General features: G+C 41.4%; 2 protein-coding genes across 4 annotated transcripts in view; both read right to left on the bottom strand.

Annotated features, from left to right (window-relative positions):
* The window catches only part of LOC136784921 (uncharacterized), an 88,632-nt gene that overhangs the window by 17,677 nt on the left and 45,148 nt on the right, over positions 1 to 25,807 (bottom strand). Inside the window, exon 2 of the mRNA XM_066745876.1 lies at positions 14,229 to 14,511. Within this exon, the coding sequence (XP_066601973.1) occupies positions 14,229 to 14,511 (283 nt within the window). The remainder of the gene's footprint in view (positions 1 to 14,228; positions 14,512 to 25,807) is intronic.
* On the bottom strand, positions 798 to 9,557 carry LOC136784920 (uncharacterized). 3 transcript variants are annotated; one of them, XM_066745872.1, is made up of 6 exons: positions 9,462 to 9,557; positions 5,936 to 6,438; positions 3,376 to 4,889; positions 3,163 to 3,305; positions 2,773 to 3,075; positions 798 to 2,658 (listed from the first exon to the last, which is right to left on the bottom strand). In XM_066745872.1, exons 3-6 carry the CDS (start codon positions 4,821 to 4,823, stop codon positions 2,147 to 2,149), a joined length of 2,406 nt encoding a protein of 801 aa, XP_066601969.1. In that variant the 5' UTR covers positions 4,824 to 4,889; positions 5,936 to 6,438; positions 9,462 to 9,557; the 3' UTR covers positions 798 to 2,146. The 3 variants fall into 3 exon arrangements, with proteins under 3 accessions (XP_066601969.1, XP_066601970.1, XP_066601971.1); XM_066745873.1 differs by lacking the exon at positions 9,462 to 9,557 and adding an exon at positions 7,285 to 7,988; XM_066745874.1 differs by lacking the exon at positions 9,462 to 9,557 and adding an exon at positions 6,567 to 6,914.

The following is a 25,807-nucleotide window of genomic DNA, read 5'->3' as shown; positions in this document are numbered from 1 at the left end:
TCTTTGAAAGGTGCAGGTACAATTTATTGCAGTGTAAATCATATCGACTTATAAGTTTTTCCACTCGATACTTATGGCAGAAAAAGAGTTTCGCATGCCGCTTTCGAAGCACCAGAATAAAGTATAAGGGTCCAAAGTGAAGAGTAGCGCGTGTGTTGGAATGGGTGGATGCAATCTGTGATGTATAATAAAATTCTAAATTGTGGATTTACAAACAATATATTATTGGATGTCTTTGAACGCGTATAATAATAAATAAAGCTATTATATGGTGAGATTGCACAGGTTGATAGTGAATATACGCGGGCAAAGGAGCCGAGAGTCGAGTATCGAGAGTGGTCGAGAGCAGGCCTGCAAACAGATCCATCACTGAACGAACGAACGATCGAGTGGCTGCTCGAGTTATCTGTCATTCTATCTGGATTCGCGCGACACAATTGCAGCAGAGAGCAAGGGAGAAGGGGAGATTGCCCCATCCCACTTCTATTCGTCTCCTCCGCAGTACGCTTTCTTCGCGAAGATACCGAGCTATATGGGGCCAATAGAATATCAAGCGAGAGAATCCTCGTTCTTCTCTTGCCCCACGTGACCACTACTACCGCTGCCTCCTTCCCTTCCTATATTTTAGAGATCGATATCCTTGATGAAAACGATCGACCTTTTCTGCAAGATAAAGCCAAATCTCATCCCGATCATCGGTCAATCAAGTTTTCCAAGTGTCATTCATTAACGCTCCATTTCAGCATCATCCTGCACTTGTTGAAAAAATCAAAAAAGTCTATCATCAATTTATTTATTATTGGGAAATAAAAGCTTCGGTTCTTTCTTCGTTATATACATACACCTTTTTATATTTTACAACGAATTATCGCAATGTGTATACATGATCGTAACAGGCATGCAGTCTTATAGTTATACACGTATAAAAAATATATACAAAATATTAATCGCACTGTATTATTCCATGTATACATCGTATACATTTTTCAATATACCTACCGTCCTTGAGATTTTGAAACCTTTCGCATTTAACATTCCAATGGTTGGCTTAACTTCGCTCCGAGGGTAAGGGGGAAGGGGGCTATTCGACTGGTTTAATACAAGATCAATTGAAAAAAAAAAAAAAAAAATGTACCCTTGATAATAGAATCGAAGGATTTTTGCAAATTACCACATCTCCTACGAGATTTGAAAGATGAAGGGTACATGGTAGGTTTTCTCAAATCGTCCTATTATATAATATACATATAGAAAAAAGTGTAAGGGGGATTATAAAAATAGCTTGAATCATGCAGGATATTCTCTTGAGTGACTTTAATATTTAGAATATTGACTGAACGTGATATACATGTAAACATTATACGATAGGATATCTGAAAAATTGTCTCCGAAAACTAATAATAATTGTCGTTTCGCGATTTATATAGGGGTATAGATGCTACATTATGAATGCTATCTGTACCATTTTTCGTGTAACAATGACATAGGTGGATTATTCGCACGAGGGCTCAATCGCGAAATACAATAGTCGGGATTTATCGTGAAGAGTCTTCCATATGTTAGATTTGACATATGCTTTCATTAAATGAGCGCAAGCTTGCAACATCTTTCAATTCGAATATATTATAAAGTATACCGGCCGTGACGCAAATCATAAACATGTATAGAAATGAAAATTGTACGACACCACGCTTATAGAAAAAAGTAGATGAATACTGCAAAAAAATTTGACAATTTTTAATAAAAATACAAAACTATGAATCTTCGGGCTCTCGTCGAACACCCAATCATTAGAATGACACAAGTGATATTGTTGAAAGGTTAAAATAAACATGTTGAAAAATAATTAAATGGCAAAATTTGATACGCGCGATGAATCTAATGTTTTTTCTCCCATTTTCGGGACAAAGAAAAGTCTCTTATATAGACCTTCCGACCGTTCGGTCATTGTTGGTCAATGTAATGCCGCAATGATAAAGCTCGAATGAAACATTATAAAACTAATTGACATATTTTACCTGGAACAATAATCTTCGTTATATATATATATATATATATATAGTCTTCCAGGAATCGATGGATAAAAATTCCAATGCGATACTTGTGCGGCACACACCTTTTATGCAGAAATATGTAAATCTATAAACTATCTTATTTCGTTGACGGTAAAAAATGTTCGAAGTCGGACAAAACCTCCACCGTTAACATCCACGATCGCCTTTTGATCTTGTATCAAATACTCAAAGACGCCGTCTTTCAAATTTTGAGGGTTCCTCATGTAATTGCCATGAGCTATCACTGAATTTGCATTCCTTACGTAATCTTTCAAGTAAGGTTTGTCGAAATAATGCTTATACAAATGATAGGCTGCGGAAGCTTCGCTCGTAAATTTAATTCCATTGCAATCATCCGTCTGAGCTAACAATTTAATTCGTCTATTCTTCTCTGCTTCTGAAAGGTTTGGAAGAATTTTCAGAGCACTTCCATACATTTTCTCCGAAATTGCAATATCTCTATGCTTATTGAATACATCCTGAAGTTTCTTAAGTTTCATCTTATTAAGGGCAATTGCTGAACTATTGTAATCAATGTCTGAAACTTCTTCGTACATCAACTCCCCGTCTCCAAATACAATGTCAGCGGCCAGCAGATAATTATCTATACGCGTTACACAAAAGTCATAATATTATAAACTAAAGAAAAGAGAGAGAGAGAGAGAAATATTGATAGGTATATAGCAGTAATAAATCATAAAAATATTAAGCTTCTTACATAATTTAGCTGATTCTTTATCAAAAATTGATAAAACATGATTCTTCTTCCCGATCTTTGCATATTCATTATCTAACACAGCCATCCCGAATCTACAGTAACAATTCATATCGTACAACTCTTTTGGCATCATCTCCACAGCAAACTCGAGTAAAACTTGGCTTACGCTATAAGATTTATAGAATTCCAAGTCCAAAAATAATTTTTCCAGCAATTCCTTCTGATGGGGAAGAATTTTGTTGAATAGTCTTAAGCCAACCTGATCGGACAACGTTTTCAATGCACTGATTTGTTGATCGAGACCTATTTGTAGTATACCTCTGATTAATTTTATTATACAAGTAATTGATTTGGAAAGCACTTTAATAAAATACTGCATTGAAAATTTACCAGAATCAGGCTGATAAGAGCTAACGACTACTACTTTCAACAGGGGTATTCTGATCCGAGATAATATTTTTTCCTTTATGGAATACTCTGATGAAATGCTTTGTATTATGGCATTGTACGTTGTTACTGTTAAAACCCAAAAACTGAAAGGTAAAAAAACAAATAAAGATACAACGTTACTTTATTTATTATGAATTAGTTTGATAAATTTACCTTGGAGATGAGTCAGAGCTACTTTCCGTATCTATATTTCCAGTTCGCTTCGTTTCAAAGAAAGACTCCATTTGTATACGAAATAAGTAATAATTATAATTTCTATGCAATGTTTCTCCTTGATAAGTGAAATCAGTAGTGAATAATTCTTCTTTGACATATTCACAAAATATTTTTGGGTTTCTTAGGAAGGATTTTGATGTGAACAATTTAAACCGATTAATTGCATTTAACCTTACTAAGTCTTCTAATGTCCAGTCACGTCCAAAGGCATAGTAAATAAAATTTTGCCTATTTAGAGGCTCTCGTTGGCATTTAAAGTTTTTACATTCTCCTATTTCGATCAATATTGTAGCAATGCGCATAGGATCATACCCATCTTTCCAACATTCATAAAGAAATTTAACAACATTATCGTCCTTGTATGATTGACGTATTTCTCTAAATAACTTTTGAAGATGTGGGCTCAACTTGCCAATGCGGCTATTACAAGCTGTCTGGCCTTGATTGTTACGAGTAAAATATCGCTTGACCATCCAAATTGGAAGAGTAAAAGAAAATAATGTTGTAAATACAATGATCAAGCTCGACGGAATTATTATATCCATTAATATCTTTCCCACATAAATGCTTATAAGAAACGTTGACATAACCGATATAATAGCATCTATGACTCGTTTACAAGTCCAAAAAAATGTATTATAATGCAATAAATTTCTTAACGTGACAAATGTGTTGATCAATGAGATCACATTAAAAATCAATGTCACTTCTAATAAGCCCATCGTATTGATGGCTCCGTTTAGTAATAAAGCGGCACAAGTACCTATACATTGATTAATCACGTTTAATGTAGAGAGAATAAGACTAAAAATCATCCAACTTAGCTTAGCCCTTCTGGTCTCCTTGACGGTGTGACATACCGTATTGGTTTTCTTATTTTTCTCGAGAATTCCATTAGATGGAAATATCATATTACCTGGTGGCAAATCATTGTTGGCTTTCCATTTTTGAAAAGACGAATATACAACGCCTATATTATCAATAAAGTAAAATCTGGATCTTGCATCTTCTCGAAATTTGAACAAAGGAAAACAATGCAGCAACCCATTGGAATAAACTTGAATTGGTAGTATGGTTACTAATATGTTATCACTGAATCTGTCCAAATTACAAGATTGGTACATATTTTTTATTATAATGTTAATATTTTTCAAATAATCTCCTTCAAATATACAAGATTCTTGCGACAAGGCAGTTTTCCAGAATTCCTTTTCTTTGCTGTCCGCATAAAAGTTTCTAGCGAACAATGCTAATCCAATTGAATTTTGCAGTCTCTTGCCTTTTAGTGGCAGCTCAAGCTTATTTTGTCCAACAGTGTTTTCATTAAAATAAGCGTTTAACATGGAAGATGCTATATGCTCCCAACTAGAATTAGGTACTTCCATATTTCCTTCAGATTTCTGCAGTACAATTATAATTAAAACCCTGTTTTGTCCTCCAATTGATTAATCCTGAAATAAAAATTTGTAAAAGAAACACTTAACTGGAGTATACTATGAGGCCAGCTAATGTGTCGGAAGTTTCATTAAATTTTTACATTCTATCGGCTTGCACTTATCGTGAAAATCTGATCAGATCCCGTAACGCAAAAGATATATATACGATACACAGCGAAATGTGCAAAGTAGACAAATTATAAAAGGCATTTTCTTTGTTACATTCGGAGACTAAAAACTTTGTATATGGGCCTGTTGCATACTAACACAGTGACGATGGAGTGAAATGTGTAATTATATACGTATTCGCGCGCATAAGTTATTATAGAAAAAACGAAATTTACCTATATACATAGCGCTGCTGATAACGCGCATGCAGATACACCACTCGATATTTTAAGTTCTATAGCGTCGTTGCTAATACACTGTGGGAAATGGAATCGTGCGTGTGGTTCCGCTAGCCTCTCCCTCTTTCTATATATATATATATATATATTTTAACACAAAGATTGATATACTATACACTGTAGCTGAACCACACATACGAATCAATTTCCCACTATGTTTGCACAGCAGGCCTATACTTGCACGGCGAGACTTTTTTGTCCTTATAATCCCTACTGACCATCTGTATTGTAATCAAACGAAACATTTGCTTGTTTACATTAAACAACATTCAACTGAATTCAAATTGAAAGTTTATCCCAACCCGTGATTCAGCACAGACAGAGTTGCTCAAAATTTCCTCAAGCTTCGTTCTGCGCGCCAGAATAAGTATTGGTAACCATGGCAAAGCCAAGCTGAGCTGAGGTTTCTATTGGTGGTAGACATGAATGAGGGGAATCCCGAATCTTTCACAGAAACTGGTTATTCATTCTTTCATACTTATTATAGTTTAACGATCGTTACTTATCGTCAACTCCTCTGGTGAAATATGTTTGTTGCTTTATTTGTAATAAAATTATATTTGAAATTGGTATATATAATTTTCTTAAATAGTACGTAGTATAAACCGAGCTGCACAGTATAAAAGCAGAAAAACTAATTATTAATGTACTCACCACTGTTGACAAATGTCAGGATCTGAACTGATCAACGGCAGTAAATATATTATTAGCACAAACAAATGACTATATAGAAGATATTTTCCAGACTTGTGTGGAATAATGCACTTGGCTGATTCGCGCTTTCATTGGTATTCTTAAGCAGCATAACTCTTGCTCGAGCTCTCTAATCAACGCCAGTCGGTCAGCGTAGCGTAGCCAAGAACCAAGAGAGAGCCAAGATCTACAGAGTATATTGACACGACCAGATACTACACAGAGATCAGCGACTGCAGGCGGCAGACTCAGGCAGAGTACAGTTAACTGCTGATCTGCGCATGCGCATTATTCGTTTGCAGTGAAGACTGCAGTCCTGCCAGGCCAGCCTCGGTCTAAACGGTCCCCCCACTTTCACGTCCAAGCCCATATATTTATATGAGCTGGAAGGTCAGAATGGGGGGTCTGTTTAGCTCCAGACTGGCTTCACTGTTTGTTTTGCAGTACTCCTGCTCCACTCTCCCCTATTGTCAAACAAAAGAAATATATATAAATAACAAAAAAATAAATAAATCACACCTACGGTCGCGCTGGTCCCTAGTATGAGTCAATGGTCTCTCACGTTTCACTACTGTATGTCATCGGTACTCACATTACTGCAGTGTATGCTGCGAAATTAGCTTAGTAGTGGCATTGATAATCACTGTAGCTCATTGCAGAGTACAGCAGATATGCTCTCCGGATTATTGCTCAATCCACGCGATAACTAATATAACCAAATAGATCTATACAAAGACCGTTTTCTAGTTAGCCTAAGGGCCGGTGTCAGTACGAAAAGCAGGCAAGCCTCATATCCAACATAATTGCAAAAATCTGAAAGTACACATTCTGATTGGCAGTTTTTCAGATTATTAGTTCTTATGTTGAATATGAGGCTTTCCTGCTTTGTACTGGCACCGGCCCTAAGGGTGAGGTTCACCAAGTCCGGCTTGAGGGCTAGCCGGGCTAATATGGTATACTTTCGGGCTAAAGTAGTATAGTTTCCGTTACATGAGCTGTATGAGTTTAGCCCGGCTAGCCCCAAGCCGGGCTTGGCGAACCTCACCCTAAGAATCGGTGTGAGACTGAAGTAGTTCATTACGTATTACAGGAACTATATATTTGTGTCGCATTGGTTGCATTCAGTAGAGACAAATGTTGAGGGAATGGTGTATGTTATTGGCTATTACTCTTAGATCCTATAATTTTATCCAATAAGAAGTAGGAGTTTAAAAAGAATTGCTCAATAGTTCAGCAACTGTTGTCTCTGCTGAATCCAACCATTGTGTCGATTTTTAGGCTAGCTGAAAAACGGACGAAACAAAGATTACCTTTGAAGAGGTCCGTTGATTCGTGGCGTAGCTTAGGTTCATACAAGAATCGTGTATACCAATATAACGTCCACGAAGTGAGAATGTAAAGTAGTGCCTATATACACACACAGGGTGTTTTCCTAACCTCGAAAACAGCATGGAAGATTCGTATTAGTTTACTATAGCACCCGTGAAGCCAGTGTCTGACCAGTCCCTGGGTAAAAATGGATCCCCCACTCTCTGACCTCCCAGCTCATGTAACTGTACATGAACTTGGACGTAAAAGTGGAGGGACCGTTTATGTAGACCCGGACCGACTTCACTGTACATACAGCACTCGGACAGCACTCGGAATGATGGAATCTGAGAGTGCTGATTGGTCAATATTGCGCATTACCAACTTAAAATAGTCCATTACCAATAATTGGAAAGAAAACAGAGACCCATTGGCCATTCTGGTGCATGTGTAGAAGAGTATTTTACAATGTTTCCATTGTAAACGTTAAGAAGAAGAAATGTAAAATAGAGAGATGTGAAATGAGGCGAGATTATTAAAGGTGAAATTAAAAAATAATTAAAGGAAATTAGTAAAAATATTGAGCGACAGTGAAAATAAATATTCGGTGCAACTAATTTTATAGTGTATTATTACAGTTTTCATAGGTACATATCTACATTACATATACAGCTATAGAGATTGTCACGCAAGGGTCGTTGCGTTGGTTACACACGCGTCCCTATAACTTCATAGACACCATATTACACAATGCTCGTGTTCGTTTATTAATTTTTAGAGTACTGCATGGTAATTACGAATTGCCTATATTACTTGTGATGCACAGCCTTCCGTTTACCTACTCTATGTATAATGTATTATAAAGGGCACATGTTAAGAAGCGACGAGGACCTTTTCTTGAAGCAGCATTATGAAATCAAGTAGGAAGCACTTATTGGTTAGCAATATTGCTAGTTTCTCTATACTTTGACAAAGGAGCTACGAGAGAAATAGCCTTTTTCACGAGACTCGGATACTTTTCAACAATAAGGCACGACAAGGAGTTTAACACTTAAAGTTCCATATAGGTGTTACTGACACTCAGTAAATTTTGTATACTACATATACTATAGCCAGTAATTGTGCTGAATTGGAAATTTCGTAGATAATTTACCATACACGCACACACACACACCAAGATATGAATTTACATTTTCCTTAAAATAGTCATATCATAAATAAGTTGATTGTTTAATTTTATAAAAAGATGTCCCATATCTATATTAACATAGATATTGAAATACTCTTAGGTGTTAAACATCCAGTATGTTCTTTATATAATTTAAAGGAGGTGGTGCCCTTTAAGGGTTAAAAGATTTTATAGAAACATATTGTACCGAAACACGTATTAAGAGGATTGGTTCACCGATTAAACTGACGTCAGTGTTTATCTCCTTTAAACTGGCGTCTATAGTTTGTTTCTCATAATACACAATCAACCATACGTAATACTATACTATGTTGTATGTAGAGTCCTTAATGCTGTTTTATCAGCATTTTTCAACTCCTCTCTTAAGCCTAATTCTGATATTTCCAGTATGGACATGAAAGAAATGGCACGTATTGAAATATTAACCGTTTGTTTTCACTCCAGAGGTGATTCTCAGTAGTCGCCATTTATCGGTAAATAACTAATAGTTATTTAGAGTGAAAATAGGGATAAAAAGTAACTTTGTCGCTACGTTTTATTTATTGAAATGTCAAAAATGTATCTGGGGCGTATTGTTTTTTTTGACTAATCAATATAGACCTTGCGTAGCTCCTTTGTTAAAATATCCTTCGTTTCGGTCGCTTAATAAATGATATCGTAGGGCTTATTGGACTATATAATGAGAACGTTAGTACTAAAAGCTTGGAGCATATTTGAATTGTTAAGTGTTGACAGGTCGCGCGGTCGGAAAGCTTATAGTGGAGCGGATGCATTGCCAGATCTATCCTGCTCTATGATTTATATTTGCCGCTTGTGTAAAGTAAACTTAGTCGAGCATGATTTACACATAAGGTTCCAGAGCAATGAGCGTCAGGGAGAAATCTGGTGTTGAGCGATTATTTACAAGGGACTGATTAAATGCGCGCGCGCGCGCACGCACGCACGCACGCACACACAAACAAGAGTAATAATAATTTCTTTCCTTCTTACTTGAATCGAGAGTCTGAATTTTTTACTTATATGTGACCAGCTGGATATAAACGAGAAGACACGGACGGTTCGGGGCGGACTATATCTTGGTTGGTATTGGAAAGAGGGCTGTGTTATATCTGCCGTTGTGTCGCGCGAAGCACATTTATATAGCAATCTCATACTGATAAGCAGCCGTGAATAATGGTAATAATATATAGTATAGCACTGACTTTCATAGAAGAGTATATAGTGAAATCATTGGAGCGCTAATGGAAAATTGAGATTGAGTTTTTATCAAGTTCGATACAGCTTATCTGCAGGATTCTCTGTAGTATCATCTATCGAGCGAAGATTAGACTTATCGGCAATTAGTCGGACACTTGACTGATCTGGTTATTGGTCGAGGGAGAGAGAGAGAGCATAAATCAGTGTTACTTTCGCAGCGAGCCGAGTGATGGCGTGCTTTATTAAGAAGGTCGATGGGCGTTCGGCACGCGATTGCAAATTCGCCCACGCGCGCTAGATGAAAATGTCAGGAGACAGCTGGTCGAAAGAGTCTCTATAGCGTTATACGCAACTATCAAAATCTATTGTAACTCTGTGATTTATCAGTGGCATATGCAAAGCACAGCGATATGTTAAACGTCCTGCCGGATCTTACACCGTTCGGACCATTTGTCGCAATTGCATGTCGCTCGTAAATAAGACAATTTCCAAGCCGCGATAAACTGACTCATCGGTATACCATTACAATTTCAACGTTGTCCTCTTGCGGACAACAGACGCGTGAAAGCTGCACATGTGTATATATATATATATATATATATAGCCGAGAAGGGAGTAAGGATCAAAGGTATTACATCGTCGAGATAGAATTTTGCAATTTGGGGTAGTTTTATTTGTATCGTTAGTGACGAGCGATGCCCAATGCCCATCGTGGAGCAAGCCGGTCGGTAGGGTTTATGGCAAGCGTGTATTCTGTAAAGAGTTATAGGGAGGGAGTGCGGGAGGGGAGGACGCGTTATACCACCAAAGTCATGGCCGGCGAATCGTGCGGGTCTCATCGGCCGTCACCAGCACACAGAAAGACCAACTTGTTGGAAGAGACGGAGAGGACGAGTCGAGGTGTCGGCCGTAGGGCACGGCACGGCACGGCATGGCACGAATTGAGTCTTCCACACCCCCACAATCTGCATCACCCCCTCCTCCCAGCCCCTTCCTTCCCAGGCCACGTGCATTTATGCCTGTCCGCCATACCGTCAAACTCGAAACGTGCGATCTCGTAATTATCATGTCGCACAGCTTGCGAACTGACGCGATGATTACTGCATTGCCCCAGCTGTTTTTTTTTCTTCTCCCTTTTCCTCAGCAACTTCTCCTCCCCATCTTACCACCTTCTTCTCTCTCTATCTATACCACTCCGTCCAATATCAACACTGCATGTCATCTTCCAGTAAAAAATCGCAAAAATTACGTTCTTCGTCTCCTCCTTTGGATAATTAATGAGAGATTGTTTCATGCATTTATATATGCAGTATATATAAGCTTAGCTATAATAATAAATTCTAGCTCTGTAAAGCGAGCAAAGCCCATTAGAATACAATGAAAGTACGTATTGTCGGTGTACGGCGGTTTCGGATAGATGCAGCAGGTTAACGAGTCTGATGCATGCATGCAGGTGACGATGAGAGAGCGCGCCTAAATACTTCTTTCTTCCCACCGGGGAGAATCCCTGAAGCCGAAAGATTTCACAAATGTCAGTCTCGAAGCATTGCTAAACTGCCAACACCGACTACTATGTTCCTTTTAAACGGCAAGATTCGAATCGCCAAGGCGAAAGATAAAAGATGATTGTCTTTCTCGAGACTTGGCAAAGTTTGTTATACATATATAGGGAAGTACGGTAGGGTGATTACGACGGTCGCCATTTTCATGACGATGGGGGCATAATAATCGCGGGAATTGGACTCTCGATGGTGATAATATCTGCTGCGTCGAGTGTGGGTGGTGGGGGAAGAAGGGGGCGAGGAGGGAGGGGCACGAAACTGTGGAAGGGTTCGCCACGGTGGATGATTTCAAGTACGCCTTCACACACACACGCACACATGGCACTTGACGCGCTTTTCGTGCATCTGCCGTGCCGTGTGCCAGGACTCTTATATATATAGGTACTACATACATGTATATAAGAGCTGCTGCTTTTTCCGGCAAAAAGAAAGGAGCGGGGTGGATGGAGAAGAGGCGCCGAGGGATGCATGTTGATTGGCTGCGAGCTCGCAGGACCGGATACGGAGGGCGGCCTGACGCGGCCTGACGGGGCCTTACGGGGCATACCAGCCGAGCCCTCGAATTATCCCTCTTAATTTGTCCCTATAGCTCCGGAGAATTAGCCGAGAGGATGCGCGTGCATGCATATAGGCATACGACGACTGCGGAAAAAGGAAGGGCGATGCATCGATTCTAAGGACTCTGATCTACGGTTGGCTGTGTGCTACGATGCGTCCTAAGACCTACAAGATACACACTACCATCGTATACCTTATCTGATTCTATTTGCATAAAGACTCCTAGCTTGTAAATCTAAAATGCAAGCGGGGTGCGGACTAATGAGCTGACGCGACCGCTACTCTTCGTGCCAAAGGAAATTAAAAGAGAAACATCTCGCGGTAGTTTTCTAATATGGAAAGAGAACGAGACGCGGGCGGACGCCATTATTATTGTCGCAGCAATTGAAAGAGAGGTTTGAATTTAATTTGGAAATGTGTGAGGATGATCGAGGATCGATCGGAAGGTTGGACTGTCGGCTATTATATGTACATACTATATGTATATAGGGGCCCCCGAAATTCGAAGGGGCAGCGGAGTGGGTGGGGGAAAGGGTTCTGTGATTGGGGAGGGGGATCCGGGCCCCTCCCTACCTTCCTCACTTGTATATATACCTCTGACCCCTCTGATCCCCCTGGCCCTGGCAAAGCACACGCGAAGGAACCGTTAGGCTATGCACTTATCTTCTCTTTCCATTCTTTCAGCAAATATTATTTCGCCGGAATGCAGCTGCTGGAATTCCCTATGCATATGAAACGCGTTCATTTAGTTGAGACAATAGGAATATTTTAATGTCTGGCTCGTAATCGAGATGCCAGCAACGTGTGGGAAGCAACACACAGAATCCTGCGTGTATATAGGGGAAAATTTCTGGCATTAAAACTTTAGCTGTCAGGTTTGGGGTTGAGGCTGATGGGTGTGAATGTGTTCTGGCTATGACTAGCGTGTGTCACGCGCGTCATCTTTCTCGCGGTGCCCGGCCCCAACTATATGTATATATATATATTATATTGTACATAAGGCCAAAAATTAATGTCGTTGCAGCATACGGGCGCCGTTTGTATTTGTAGGCTGCTTATATAATTAAACTTTTGTAAAATAAATAACCGGTAATTGCTGAGATCTCCCTACGCTTTTGTAACGCGCGTCGCGCGTGTTAAGGTTATTACGCGAGCTTTTTCGACCTAATGGCACGATTTGTCGTGCGAATGGATGAGAGGGTCGACCAGGGGTAGCATCAGCTACTTAGGCGGCTGGCCGGGCTCCGTAGTTGTACCGTACACGAGACACAGTCTCAGCTGGATTTTCGATGCGAGCGAACGCGCAACAAAAAGATCTCCCGGTTGTGGCTGCATGTGCGACTGCAGCCTGGCTGTCCGGTGCGCGGCGCGGCGCGGCGCACAATCGCGACTCCACCACATTGCATCAGGTTTAAGTATATATATATATATATATATACTTAAACCTGAGCTCGCACTGCACACATACACGCACTGCATGGGACGTATGTACGGCTCGATCATTACGCGCCTTGATTCCGTCCAGCAAAATTTCTCAAAAGGCTTTCTCTTTTTTCCTTTTCTTTTAACGTTCGTCGCGTTACAATAATAGCGATTTCGAAGGCAAATGCACGGCACGGCTCGAAAAAGTCCACCCTTGCTGACCCCGCCACGACGCGGGGATAATTATGACGTGACGCCGACTCCTCTACTATTCTACCCTACCAAGCGTATATACAGATTTACGAGAGAAAAAGTTGAGGCGCTTTCGTTGTTGTTTGTTGAGCCGAGAGGTGTGCCGCTCTCGTTATAGCGACTCGACGAAAATCAGGGGACAGTCACGATGAGGAATCTATACCTGCTTCGAGGTTTCCTATCCTACATCTATATAGCTATACATATATATATATATATATATATGTATGCCAGCTCGATGCTGGCTATTATCCAGCCAGGAGGCCTGAGCGCGCCCACCCTGAAAATCGGTTCCATCTTGTATACATGCACACACACACACACACACACATATAGGAAGATTACGGTGAGAGAGAATGGTCTTACTCTCATCGGGGCTATAAGCCTCCAACTCTCGCTCCGAGCCTAGGCTACATGGAAGAAAAGCTCTTCGATCAACAAACAACTTTGCAAACACTCTTGAGCGAGTCTGCTCGAACGACGAGGTCATTTTTCCAGCACTCTTCCGCGTCCTCTCTCTTTGCATGGGACCCTCGAGAGACACTTCTGTCCGGTCAAGTGTCACTGAGAGACTATTTGTACATTTCGAGTCTTAAGAAGAATATATAGGTATATATATTATATAATTGGTGTGTGCAGTTTTTTTTTTCCTCCGATATATGTAGGTATATAGCGAAGCTCTCTCTCTCTCTCTCTCTCTCTCTCTCTCTCTCTCTCTCCAATCTTTATCACAGTAAGAATATATATGGTGAGTCGACAATCTTACCAAGGGTACCATCCAGAGAGAATGGATGCCTGTCGTTTCTCCAAGCCCAAGAACAAAGGTCGCAGGTGGTTAGGCCATCCGGAGTGATGGCTTCTTCTGGCAAATATGGCGGCCTAGGTGGGGGTGGTACGAAGCTTCCTATCACGGCCCATAACGAATCAATGTCATTACTAACACCAGTGTAGTACAACAATTCCTCTTCTGCAACGCCCGCAAACCAGTCCATGTCATTCACGTAAGGATTTACCGTGTTCGTACTCGTTGTGGCTGTGCTCACGGTAATCTGTAAGGAAAGAAAAATGTATTAAGTACGCGAAGCAGCGAAATTCCTTATCTATACGTGTATATATCTAAGATTGTAAGAATGCAGCTACCCGTCGAAGAGTATACATTGTAACTTTATCAGTGTTTTAAAGGAAAGAATTGAAATAAGATGATGGGTTAATTCTAAATGTGTCCGATTGCAGTATCATTTTTGTTTCCTGTAAAGCGAGATAGAGTTGATGGGTATGGTATACATATATGGGTAGGTAAATAACGTTAATGGGACTCTGTCGGAGTCTGTCGATGTATAAGGTTGCTTCAAGGTATGCAATATGTAGATGCGTATAGGTATGGGAGAGAGTATCTGGATGTGTGCGTTTCGGCAAATGGCGATGCAAACAAACTGTAAAAAGTTGCTTTCTGAATCAGTTGTATGGCGGCGCGCTGCGTTTCAGCTCTCAGCGCGCTCCAACTCGAACGACAAACAATTAACGATCGGAGAGAGAACGGTGGCCGGGGAGGGTCCGCTGGCGTCGGTCGCGCGAGTAAACCAATATTAAATGCATGGCCCCCCGAGAAGCACTCTCTTTCTCACCTCAATGTTCACCCCTCGTTGCAGTCTAGGCTATAGCTCTTATTCCCTTTTCGTACCCTCTCCACCCCGCGCGTGACGAACGTTATTCCTCTCTCTCTCTCTCTCTCTCTCTCTCTCTCTCTATATATATATATATATATATATATATATATATATATATACGTATACCTAGCTTCCATGTTTGCCACGACCTTGATAAAAAGTGAGAAAGCACTCGTCCACCAATCCGTCAGTGGAGTCCTTTCAACCAGAGAGGATTCTTGTCTATCCTATACATAGATACATGCATTTTTCTCGTAATTCTGGTGTATAATACCGAGTAAATTAACTTACACGCTTCGCGCTATATAGCGATAAGCATTCAAATTTCCTGGTATCCGCGAGAAAAAGTAGCTGTAAAGAAAACTACATCGGAAAAGAAGAGAAACTTTGGATATATTAATATATGTCTCTCGCGCTTACTTATTCGATCATAATGAATCGTTTAAATATTAGACAAACTATATACATAAAGAACGATATATTCGGGGTAAAAGAAACGAAGAGAAAGAGAAATACGTCATATGTGTGGCGTACCTTATTGTGGTACGTTTTATTGCAGGAAATAACGTGGCGGCACAGAGGCCGTCAAAGGACGATGATCTAACGCGAGAACGGCGGCGCGGCGGTTCTCGATCGATTCACGGTCCACTTCACATTCACCGGTTATCTCTATCGGGTTTGATTACAAGCTTTGCGATCGGCTAAGGTCGCCGATGCCGCCTCCGCCGACGCCATAATAATTGTTCGAATGATAACAAACCATGCAGGGGAGAAACGCGAAAGGCATAATTTCTGCATAGATTATAGCTGTGAAAAATTGGACGATTGATAGATACAAAATTGGTAGTTTTCTCTGCGCTGTAATGTCTTCATCCTGACGAGGAAAGGTAAGTGGTTTAATGCTTTTGAAAGACTCGAAGGGAGAATCGTACTCTAGCTCCCCTAATCAGGATGAAATTGTTTTTTTGTAGTCGTTCCATTATATATATATATATATATATATAGGTATATACATTATACTGGTACGTGAAACGCGGCTAAACTCTGTGTTGAAGGAATAAAAAAGTGAAAAAGTAAAGAAAGAAAATAGAGAAAAGCGACTAACTCTATATGGTGAGTTGGTTTAATGTTGTGTTATTACAAGTCGTAAGAGTTGCGCATGTGCAGGTTATAGGTACCTATCTGTTGGTGAAGGAGCTTGAGTTTCTTACAGCAAACGACACCGAGTCCTTCTTTTCGCTTTCGACCGTGAACTATATAGCTACCAGGCTCTATAGCTCTCGCTCACGCGTTAGATGCGCGCATGCATATACCGAGAACGAGTCCTCGTCAGTCCTCGATCGATCAAAGATACAATGCGTTATATTATTGAGCAGGCTATACGAGAGAAGCTCGCGAGTATACAATAGGTTTTACGTGGCGGCGCGGCGGTAGAGGGTCGATCGCGCGGCTCCGAGCGAGGAGAGTCAAGCCCTATACGCGTAATGCGCCTGATTAACCTTCGGTTTAAAGCTGATGAAGAGTCATGCACGAGCGCGACGTGTTTACCCTCCGTGATTTTGCCGATCGCGAGCGTCGATCGAAGTAGCGAGAGAGAATCGAAAATAGGTATATATAATAGGGATGAGAGAGGGTGGCGCCTGACGTACAGGACGTTACTCGACTCCCTCGAAAGACCATCATTGAGGCTTGGCATATATGGATGATGGGTGTAGCGAGAAAGGTGCGGGGATGCTGGGGCCCGGGGAGAGCCGAGGGACGAAAGTTGGTTCGATAAGGGCCGGCTTGGGTCCTCATGCTGATCATTTTACAATATAGCACACATTGATCGCTTTAATTACCGTGATATCGACGTAATTAAAGCCCATTTGTGTTGGCAAAAAGGCCCGTGACTGGTGGGTTAGGAAGGTGAGATGGGAAAAGGTAGGTGGGGTGGGATGTAGGGGGAGGGGGTGATACGCGAATGCATGGTCACCCGCGGTCCGAGCTTGCAGGCTATATATACATATATATATATATATATATATAGTCTCCGTCTCCCTCGCGCGCGCGCGCACTATATACTATATAGAATACGCGCGGATTTACTATGGGGATATAATATAAGTTGAGAAATCATTTAGAATATAATCAGGTTGTAGCTGAGTAAAGAAAAAATTATATATAGACATAGGATCGTCGTTCGAGAGAGAGAGAGAGATAAAATTGCATGGCTGATTTGTGACGTCGATATAACAAGGTTTCTGCTGCATGACAGCGAGCGATGCACATGCCCACCCTTGGAGCCATTCTTCTTTCGAGCTCTCGCTGCTTGTTATATTCCAAACGGCTCGTTATAATTATAACGCGTTGGCGTTTACGATCGAAAGAATGTAGCTTCGCTCCCCTGATATCTGTTAAGCCAATCCTCTCTTGTCATCTTCCTTTCGTTTCCTTTTCGATAACTTGACACACGCACCGAGCTGACTCGTTAACGAAAAGAATACTTGCTCGAATTTCATTGAAGAAACTCATCCACTGTCGCTTCGATAAACTGGAGCTCCGAATACGAGACTATCGAACGGCTGATTCATTCCCGCTGGCGACTAAATAATGGAGCAGATAAAAAAGTTTCTTTGTACCATTCATCACTTCTTGGAGAGATGTGTGATGAAATTTGTCGAATCCAATGAATATATATATAAACATTAATGATGCAATGCAATGTTTATAAGAAATGATCGCGCTGCATATATTGTTCCAGCTGCCAGAGCAAAGTAATATATATATATAGATACAAATATCGAAAAGATAAATATCGCGGTATACGAGTATCCATTTTAAATTTCTCTCGCCAAAGATTGAGTTTATATTTATAAACCCGATGTCTCTCCTCAATATAATAAAACGAAGCACGTTGAATTCGCGCCAAGTAGTCCATATAGACTGCACTCTTCTTCCCAATGTTCAAATGGCATTTACAATTCTGAAACTCGTCGATTGCGAAAGCGACTACAAACCTATGCGGAATATTTCATACGGAATCAGCATAAACGATCCTATTTAGATTTCCGTATAAACGTAAAATATATTTTGATATATATTTTAAACGTGTATAGAGAGAGAGAGAGAGAGAGAGAGAGAGGGAGGGAGGGAGGGGGGGGGAGGGGAGGGGAATCTGATGCATCACTTAATAATAGAGGATTGTGAAAAAAATCTCAAAGATATTATTCATGTACGTAATTCGACTTATTGGAGCGTCGAGCAATTTAAGCAAAATTGCTTTCCCGGAACGGGTATCCAGGAGCAGCGATCTTAATCCAAATCTCGGGGGCCGAAAACGACACAGCATCAGCTACAGCATTAAAATATACATAATCGCCAGTTACACAAGCAGGGAAAAATCGAGTGGAAGGAGAAAGAGAAGCAGAAGAAGAAGAAGAAGAAGAAAAAGAAGAAGGTGGGTAGAGCTTGAGGAATACAGGCTGGAATACCAAGTGGTTCCCGGAAACGTTTCTCTCCTGCAGCATCCTTTCGACTTCTTCTTCTTTATATATATATATATATATAGGAGCTCGATCGGTGACTTTTCTGATGCGGAGCGTACGTCCTGGTTCCTATAGTATACATATACGTCGACGCGAACCGAACGGCGTTAACCAGGCGTTATTGAGAGAGTGAGAGAGAGAGAGAGAGAGAGAGAGAGAGAGAGGGGAGCTCGATTTTCGGCAGAGCCCGTAGCTTTGATGGGTCGTTAAGGATGGGTTTGAGGATCGGGGCCGTATATAACGGATAATTGACAGTCCTGCGGAACGCGCCGCCGCGACGTGCCGTTTGCTTTGCATGGACATTGAATCCGCGCGGAACGACTGCGCACCACGCGCGGAGACAGACGCGCGTACGGACTGATGGCCGACGTAGAGGCCCCGACAAGGGGATGTACATACGATGTATGTATATATATATATATATATATATGTAAGCCATGAACCAGGCCAGGCCAGGCCACGAATTTCACCGACGCGACGTATAGGCCGTACAGGACGAGATGCGAGGAGGGCCAAAGGCAAATAAGAAGCAAGCGAGAGCCTCTATATCTGCCTGTGTGTGTGTGCGTGTGTGCGTGCATGCGTGCGTGCCTGCCTGCCTGCCTGCCAGGGATACAAAAGAGGATAGAATGAAGCTAGGGCGTGGATCGATCGAAGGTCGCCAATAACAGCCATCAGAGATCCATTGATATATGGTGCTGATGCTGCAATCGTCGAGATAAGCAACAATTAAATCAATTCTCTTCTCTATAGCCTAAATGTACCTACGCCTTCATTTTCATCCTCGCTAAATCTTATCCGCTTCAACTTGGAAGGGATGATAAAGCGCGTCTGCAAACCCATCCAATTAAACGCAAATAATCGTACGTATATTGGCTAAACGAGTGCGCGAGCAACATGTGGAGCGTATATAGACTAAATCTTCCTTGGACCTATATTAGAAAGATTCAAAAGAACAATTGTACCTATATTAATCCAACACGCGACCGTCAAAATCTGGCAAGTTTTGCTCGAGTGCCGTAATAAAGTATTGTATTACGAATCGAGAGGTGCGAGAAGACTGCGCGCATGCGAGTCATGTTCATATGCATGACTGTGCGACCGACCGCGCGCGCGCGACCGGCGATGCGCGTCGATCGCTCTCGACAAGTAGCAAGAAAAGCATAGCTATATAGTATGTATACGCGCATATATATATATACACGCAGCTAAAGATCGCTCACTAGCGAAATTCAATAGTGGACCGTCTTGGCGTCCGTGCGCGCGCACGCGCGCGAGAGAGAGAGAGAGAGGGAGAGAGAGAGGGAGAGAGAGAGAGAGCGTGTCTCTAGAGGCAAAGGATCGAAATACGGCCGGCCGGACGGTTGATTGCGGTAGTCGAGATGATGTATTTGCCGATATCCGCGATAACTCTCACGATACGCGTTCGCTCTCTCACATTTACCACCGCGCGCGGCGCAACATGGGGAGAGCCACAATTACAGCGTGTCCAACTTTTCACCGGGCCTCGCAATACGCGCGCGCCTCTGTGTGTGTGCGCGCATAGCCCATTGTCGATAACGCAATTCTTTGCACGAATGTCTCTCACCTACCCCCCAATTAAATCATTCATACGTCCAACTTGAAATTTTGCTTGAAAACGGTAATTACGCGTGCCACTTCTTCTTCTTCTTCTTCTTCTTCTTCTTCCCCTCTTCTCAGTCTCGGGGGAGTGATCCGATCGTTTTCCGCCACGTGCAATCGAACAAAGCCGCGACTGAGTTTTATAACCAAGCTGTATACGTGAGTCTGTGTGTATCTACCTATTATATATATATATAGTATGCGCGCAGAGATATCAGTCGAACGAACCAAACGAAAGAGCACGAATCTTTCGCGCGTTTTTCTATATATGAATGAAACAACTTTAAGCATATATTGCAAGATTTTCTATGCTGTACACAAGAAGCCCAAGCTCCATCGTACGCTAGCATATTTTACAATTACTTTAGCGCATTCGCGAGGATAGCACGACATCTGTATGAACTACGCGTCACATTTTTCAGCTCGAAAATAACTATCTATCGACATGCGAAGCAGAGAAGAAGATATTTTCTCAATAATACAGAGAGTGTGACTTTTAACGCACCTGGAGCATAGAAGCATAGACGTATAAGAAAATGCGTTTATCGCACAATCTCCTCAACTATATATAAACCATGTAATTGTTTGCACTGGACTATTTTGAAACTCCCTTATATATTTGCACTTTCGAGAGATGTTACGTAAAAATTTATATCTCTCGAAGCTAGGAAGATAAATTAATGATTTTTATCTTTTAAATTCGCGACGCGCGTTAAAGCCTCGCCCTTACATGTATACCGGGTGTCCGATTAATTATTATCTACATAGCTGCGAATTAGAATAGTACCTATATACGAATCATTGTAAAAAAGCACTTTTTACATGAATTTTTATACCCATATATAACATATTCTACCGAAGAATTGATCAAGTTTTATAAATTATTCAACTCCATGCAGGCTTCCCGCCCGATGACCTGGAAGCGTTTTTTCCGCAAGTCTGAAGAATGCTCGCTTCTATTCAACAAGTATATATAACAAGTGTGGAATATATTAAGCATGCAATTTTCAATCGTATGCACAGATAACTATTGTTGATTACGAGGTAAATTTAAAGGTGCGTGATACACGGAGCAACTTTTTTCTTCTTACGATAATTCATAATATCGAAAATGATATAGCTAGACTTATCAATAATTTAACTGGCCACTCGGTATATCGAGCTACGTGCGTGCGTTTAAATCTTGATAGAGCTTCTATTGGAGAGCGAAATTTTGCGTGAGCGGTTATTAGGCGTTATCAGACATTGGGATAGAGCTCTGATGATTTTCCGCAACAACGGCCCGCGATCCGATATACCTATATGTATATAATACACGTACACACTCGTCGAATTAAAGCCAAAGTTACAACCGTCATAGGTCAAGTAAAATGTAAAGTCGATTAAAGTGAAATAAGAATGGTCTCTAGGCATGAATCTCGCGCGAAGCATATATCTTTATGGTGTGAAAGACCTCTCTTGGCACACAAATCCCGTAAGGCGACACTAAGGAAGGACGCGACCAATCGGCAATCGCATGAACCGGACTCGTCTTGTTTGGTGCAGCTTGCAACCGGCCAGCCCCACTGTACGGTGCACGCGACCAGTGTCAAGTTAGAGCACCCGAAATTTTAAAAATGGAAAAAAACCAAACAGTTCTTGTAGCACCCGGACAAGTTCTATAGTTCCTTGTTATTTTTCAAAAAACTTGTACACAGATTGAACTCGAAAAAGTAGAAAAAAATTATTTCGGGTGCCAGCTTCACATTCTCTATATAATATACAAACGCTAATATTTCTTTAAACTAAAAGTCCTATCGATAAAATCTATTAGACATATTTATTATGGAACTTTTTGGGGTGCCATTGGAACTCTAGTTAAAAATGGAAAATTATAAAAAAAATCTTTTGTACATTTAAAAAAATAATGAAAACCACAATTTTTTTCTTTAATTTTCCATTTTTAACTAGAGTTCCAATGGCACCCCAAAGAGTTTCATAAATATGTCTAATAGTTTTTATCCATAGAACTTTTAGTTTAAAGGATATATTAGCGTTTGAATATTAGAGAATGTGATAACTTGGCACCCGAAATAATTTTTTTCTACTTTTTCGAGTTCAATCTGTGTACAACTTTTTTTCAATAATAACAAGGAACTGTACAACTTGTCCGGGTGCTACCAGAACTAATTGGTTTCTTTCCATTTTTAAAATTTGGGGTGCTACAACTTGACACTGGCGTACACGCGCGCCAAACTATTAATGATCAGTCGCCATCTTCCAAACTATTAAAAAGACAACGAATGAATAGTTGATCCATTGTTTCTAGTTTCATCGAGGCAGCTTTCCTCATCAATGTATAAATTGCGTACAGCGTACTTGTGCAACATCTTTTCTAGAAAATTATCCAGCTTTTCCAATTTTATATGTAGAATGAACTTGAATAGCGATCGATGATCGAGCTACGACCGGAAAAAATTCCAAGCGCAGGAAGTTTGCGAAATAAGGATCGTGCGCACCGAGCCATAGACGCGTGTGTCGCAGAGCTCGGATCTCTTGGAGGATTCTCAATTTGATTTTGTGTCATTATTTATATAGTTTGAAAGATTGCTTCGGCCGGCGAGCAGTGTAGGTTCGAAAAACGGTCAAAACGGTGCGACAAGTGGATTCTGGTTTCGGTTACGAGGTGAAAAAGAGAGGTGGCGGTAGCGGCGACTTCGGTTTGGTCAAGCGAGCCGTCGCTATTTGCTTTCCAACCAATTTTCTCCACACTAATAATTTATAGAAAAAAATCCCAAGAAACGGTACATATACCTACTGTGACTCGAGTCTACTCGACTATAGAGATAGTATTAAAAAGAAATTGCCCTGCACTCTCACTCTGTCGTAGATATTTATATATTTTCCTTCGAAGCCTCGCATTTGGGATAAACTCCGATAATCGCTGTAGGTTTTTAAAAGGACAAGAAAAGAAGAAAAAGTTGATGGAGGCAATCTTAGGTAGCTCCAACTTAACTGGCCAGTTTGACTTTTGATATTTTTAAAATGTGCCAGTGATGAGAGTCGTTGCATCGATATACTGCAGGTAGACGCGTATGGTTTGTGGGAGGGAATTGCGTGAATTTGTTAGATCGCATAGCACGTTGGAAGGTGTAGAGCAGAGAAGATTGTGGCATGTATACGATTGTCGAACGATTCTGCGAACGGATAGCTCTAGAGACTCTCTCTCTCTCTCTCTCGAGTAGACCAAAGGCTAAAGTGACTTGTCAAAAGGGGCTTGGACATTTGCTCGCTATCGACCAAGTAATCGATCGTAGATCGCTTGGCCTCGGACGAGACCTTGAGTCATTCGTGGCCTTCCGATCCTCGCTCGTTCGCTCGCTCGCCTGTTCGCATCTGCACTTCTTGCGCCCGGTCCCCTTTTTCCAAATGTTCTTTCACCTTCCTCGACTCTCTTATACACGACTCCAAAAATATATACATCAAGTTATTCGTAAAGCAAAATTACTCGGTATACCTAAAGACATATAGCTCTGTAAAGATTGTACACCGTGCGCGTGTGTACAAAAGTGTGCAATATGTGCATGCGGTAGTTGTACTCCTTTGGAGACACACGAACCCGTGCATTTACGCAAATCCTTGTAGAAAGTGAAAATAAATATAAAGAAAGGGAAAAAACAGTTGAGAGATTTTATTTAAAGTTGAATGCGGTTGGTTTTGCATGATGAGATTGGGAGCTCGACAGAGTGAATCTGGGTCCTCGTATAGAGATGGCTGATGATCCAAAGTTGTTGGATCTGCTAGTGATTAAGGCATCTTGGGGAACAATGGCTCCGTTGTTCTGCCACTGTCACTATCCCACGTCAATAATAAATTCCATCCCTTCCCCGGCCACTGCAGCGCTTGGGCAGCGGGCAGCCCTCCCGCTTCTATACTCGACTCCGTGCGTCTTCTTCTTATACACATATGCGCGCGCGCGCGTGTGTGTGTGTGTGTGTGTGTGTGTGTGTGTGCGCGTGTACCCACAGAATGCCTTACCGGTTGGCTCGCGTCACACGAGCTTGATAAAATCCACTGATTCCACTGTGCCAGTGCAACGTACGCCAAGCCACATAATGGCGGATGGCGTCTTTCGCACGCCTGTGTGCGTGGATGCCGATGCGCGCGAGCGCACAGTGTCATAATATTATGGTACACCTAGCTTTGGTATATACAGATATATAGTCAGCTGCCTCTACTAACTCTGCCAGCTAGTTTTTTCTTCTTCCCGCTCCCGAGAAAGCTGCTTCGCATGTTTTTTCACCCAGCATGCAGCAGCGGATGCAGTTGCGACATCGCGTCCAGACCAATTAAAATCCAGTGTACTTTCCGAGAAGAGATCACCCGGCAAAAACTTGGATTGAGTCATTATTCCTGAATTTATGATTACTCGGCAAGATCTGGAGATAGCCGCGCGCACGGCTGAGGTCTTAATTTGTGAAATCTCCATGCCGAAAAGGTGTAAATCGATGAATATGAAATATCTAATTATCGACTGCGATGAATCAATAAAAGGACGTCCATAAAAACCTTTTAATGCCTACACGCGCGGCAATGAAATTTCCTATACTTTTCTCCATTAACATGGACAATTTAGATAAACCAGACTATACATGTGTATAAATAGGAGAGAGTTTGGATCGCTACATGTTACCGATTGCGCGCGGTTGAGATGAAAAAGAGTAGCGGGCAAAGCGGATATTGGTCGATTTCTTGCGGTTTCTTTCTCCAAGAGACGGCCCGGAAGAATAAGCTCTATAGGCTGCCCGTTGTTTATTAATATAAGAATGCGGCGCTATAGGAGAAGAGAGAAATAATTGTGCAAAACGAGAGAGGGTTGAAGAGTGTATATGCTATAGCGAATAACCACCACGCGACTATATACTTTGTTCGTCTGTTCATATATATATATATATATATATATATAGATGTTGAATGATATTTTGCTGGTCGCGTTGGGTCGTTGGGTCGGTCGGTCGGCAGGTTTCCTTTCAGGATGAGCCGAGCCGATGGCAAGCAGCCGCTCCCGCATCAAGGCCTGTGGTCTCCTCGGAGAGCACAAGGCAAGAGCATAATGACTCAATCCGCGATCCAACTTGCTTGCTCCCATCTCCTTCCCCTCCTCCTCGATCGCCAACATTTCTCTCTTGTTCTCTCAATTCCCCCTCTCACCCAACACTCCGTATATATTACTCGATCCTTGCAATCCGTCTCCTCCTCCTCAAAAAGAAATAATACTTATACATCTATTATACGGATTTATATATGCGCGAGAAGAAAACTCGAAGAAGGAGGAAATGGGGCAATAGAGGTGCGAGCGATGAAAGAAGAATGCCCGTAAAAAAGAGAGCGGGTGGCCGGCCGGGGGCTCATCTCCCGGCTAAAATCTTCAGAGAGAAACTGCATTTGGTTATTTAACCCGATATGCGAGGGCGGCTATACTTTTAAGCTTCGTCCCTTCCCCTCTCTTCTTCTTCCTTAATAGCTCGCTTGCTCTGTTTCTAAGATCG

Source organism: Prorops nasuta, unplaced genomic scaffold (genome assembly GCF_024137725.1).
Source record: "Prorops nasuta isolate Cenicafe-Biocafe unplaced genomic scaffold, Cenicafe_Pnas_1.2 PNAS00101, whole genome shotgun sequence".
NCBI lineage: Eukaryota > Metazoa > Arthropoda > Insecta > Hymenoptera > Bethylidae > Prorops > Prorops nasuta.
This window is presented reverse-complemented; position numbering and strand designations above follow the sequence as displayed.

Bases quoted from the DNA above. Each gene is read 5' to 3' on its own strand.
- LOC136784920 (XM_066745872.1), bottom strand. From the start codon at position 4,823: ATGGAAGTACCTAATTCTAGTTGGGAGCATATAGCATCTTCCATGTTA. The intron at 3,306-3,375 runs GTAAATTTATCA...TTTACCTTTCAG, and splicing joins AGCTCTGACTCATCTCCAAG to TTTTTGGGTTTTAACAGTAA. The intron at 3,076-3,162 runs GTAAATTTTCAA...TACTACAAATAG, and splicing joins CTCTTATCAGCCTGATTCTG to GTCTCGATCAACAAATCAGT.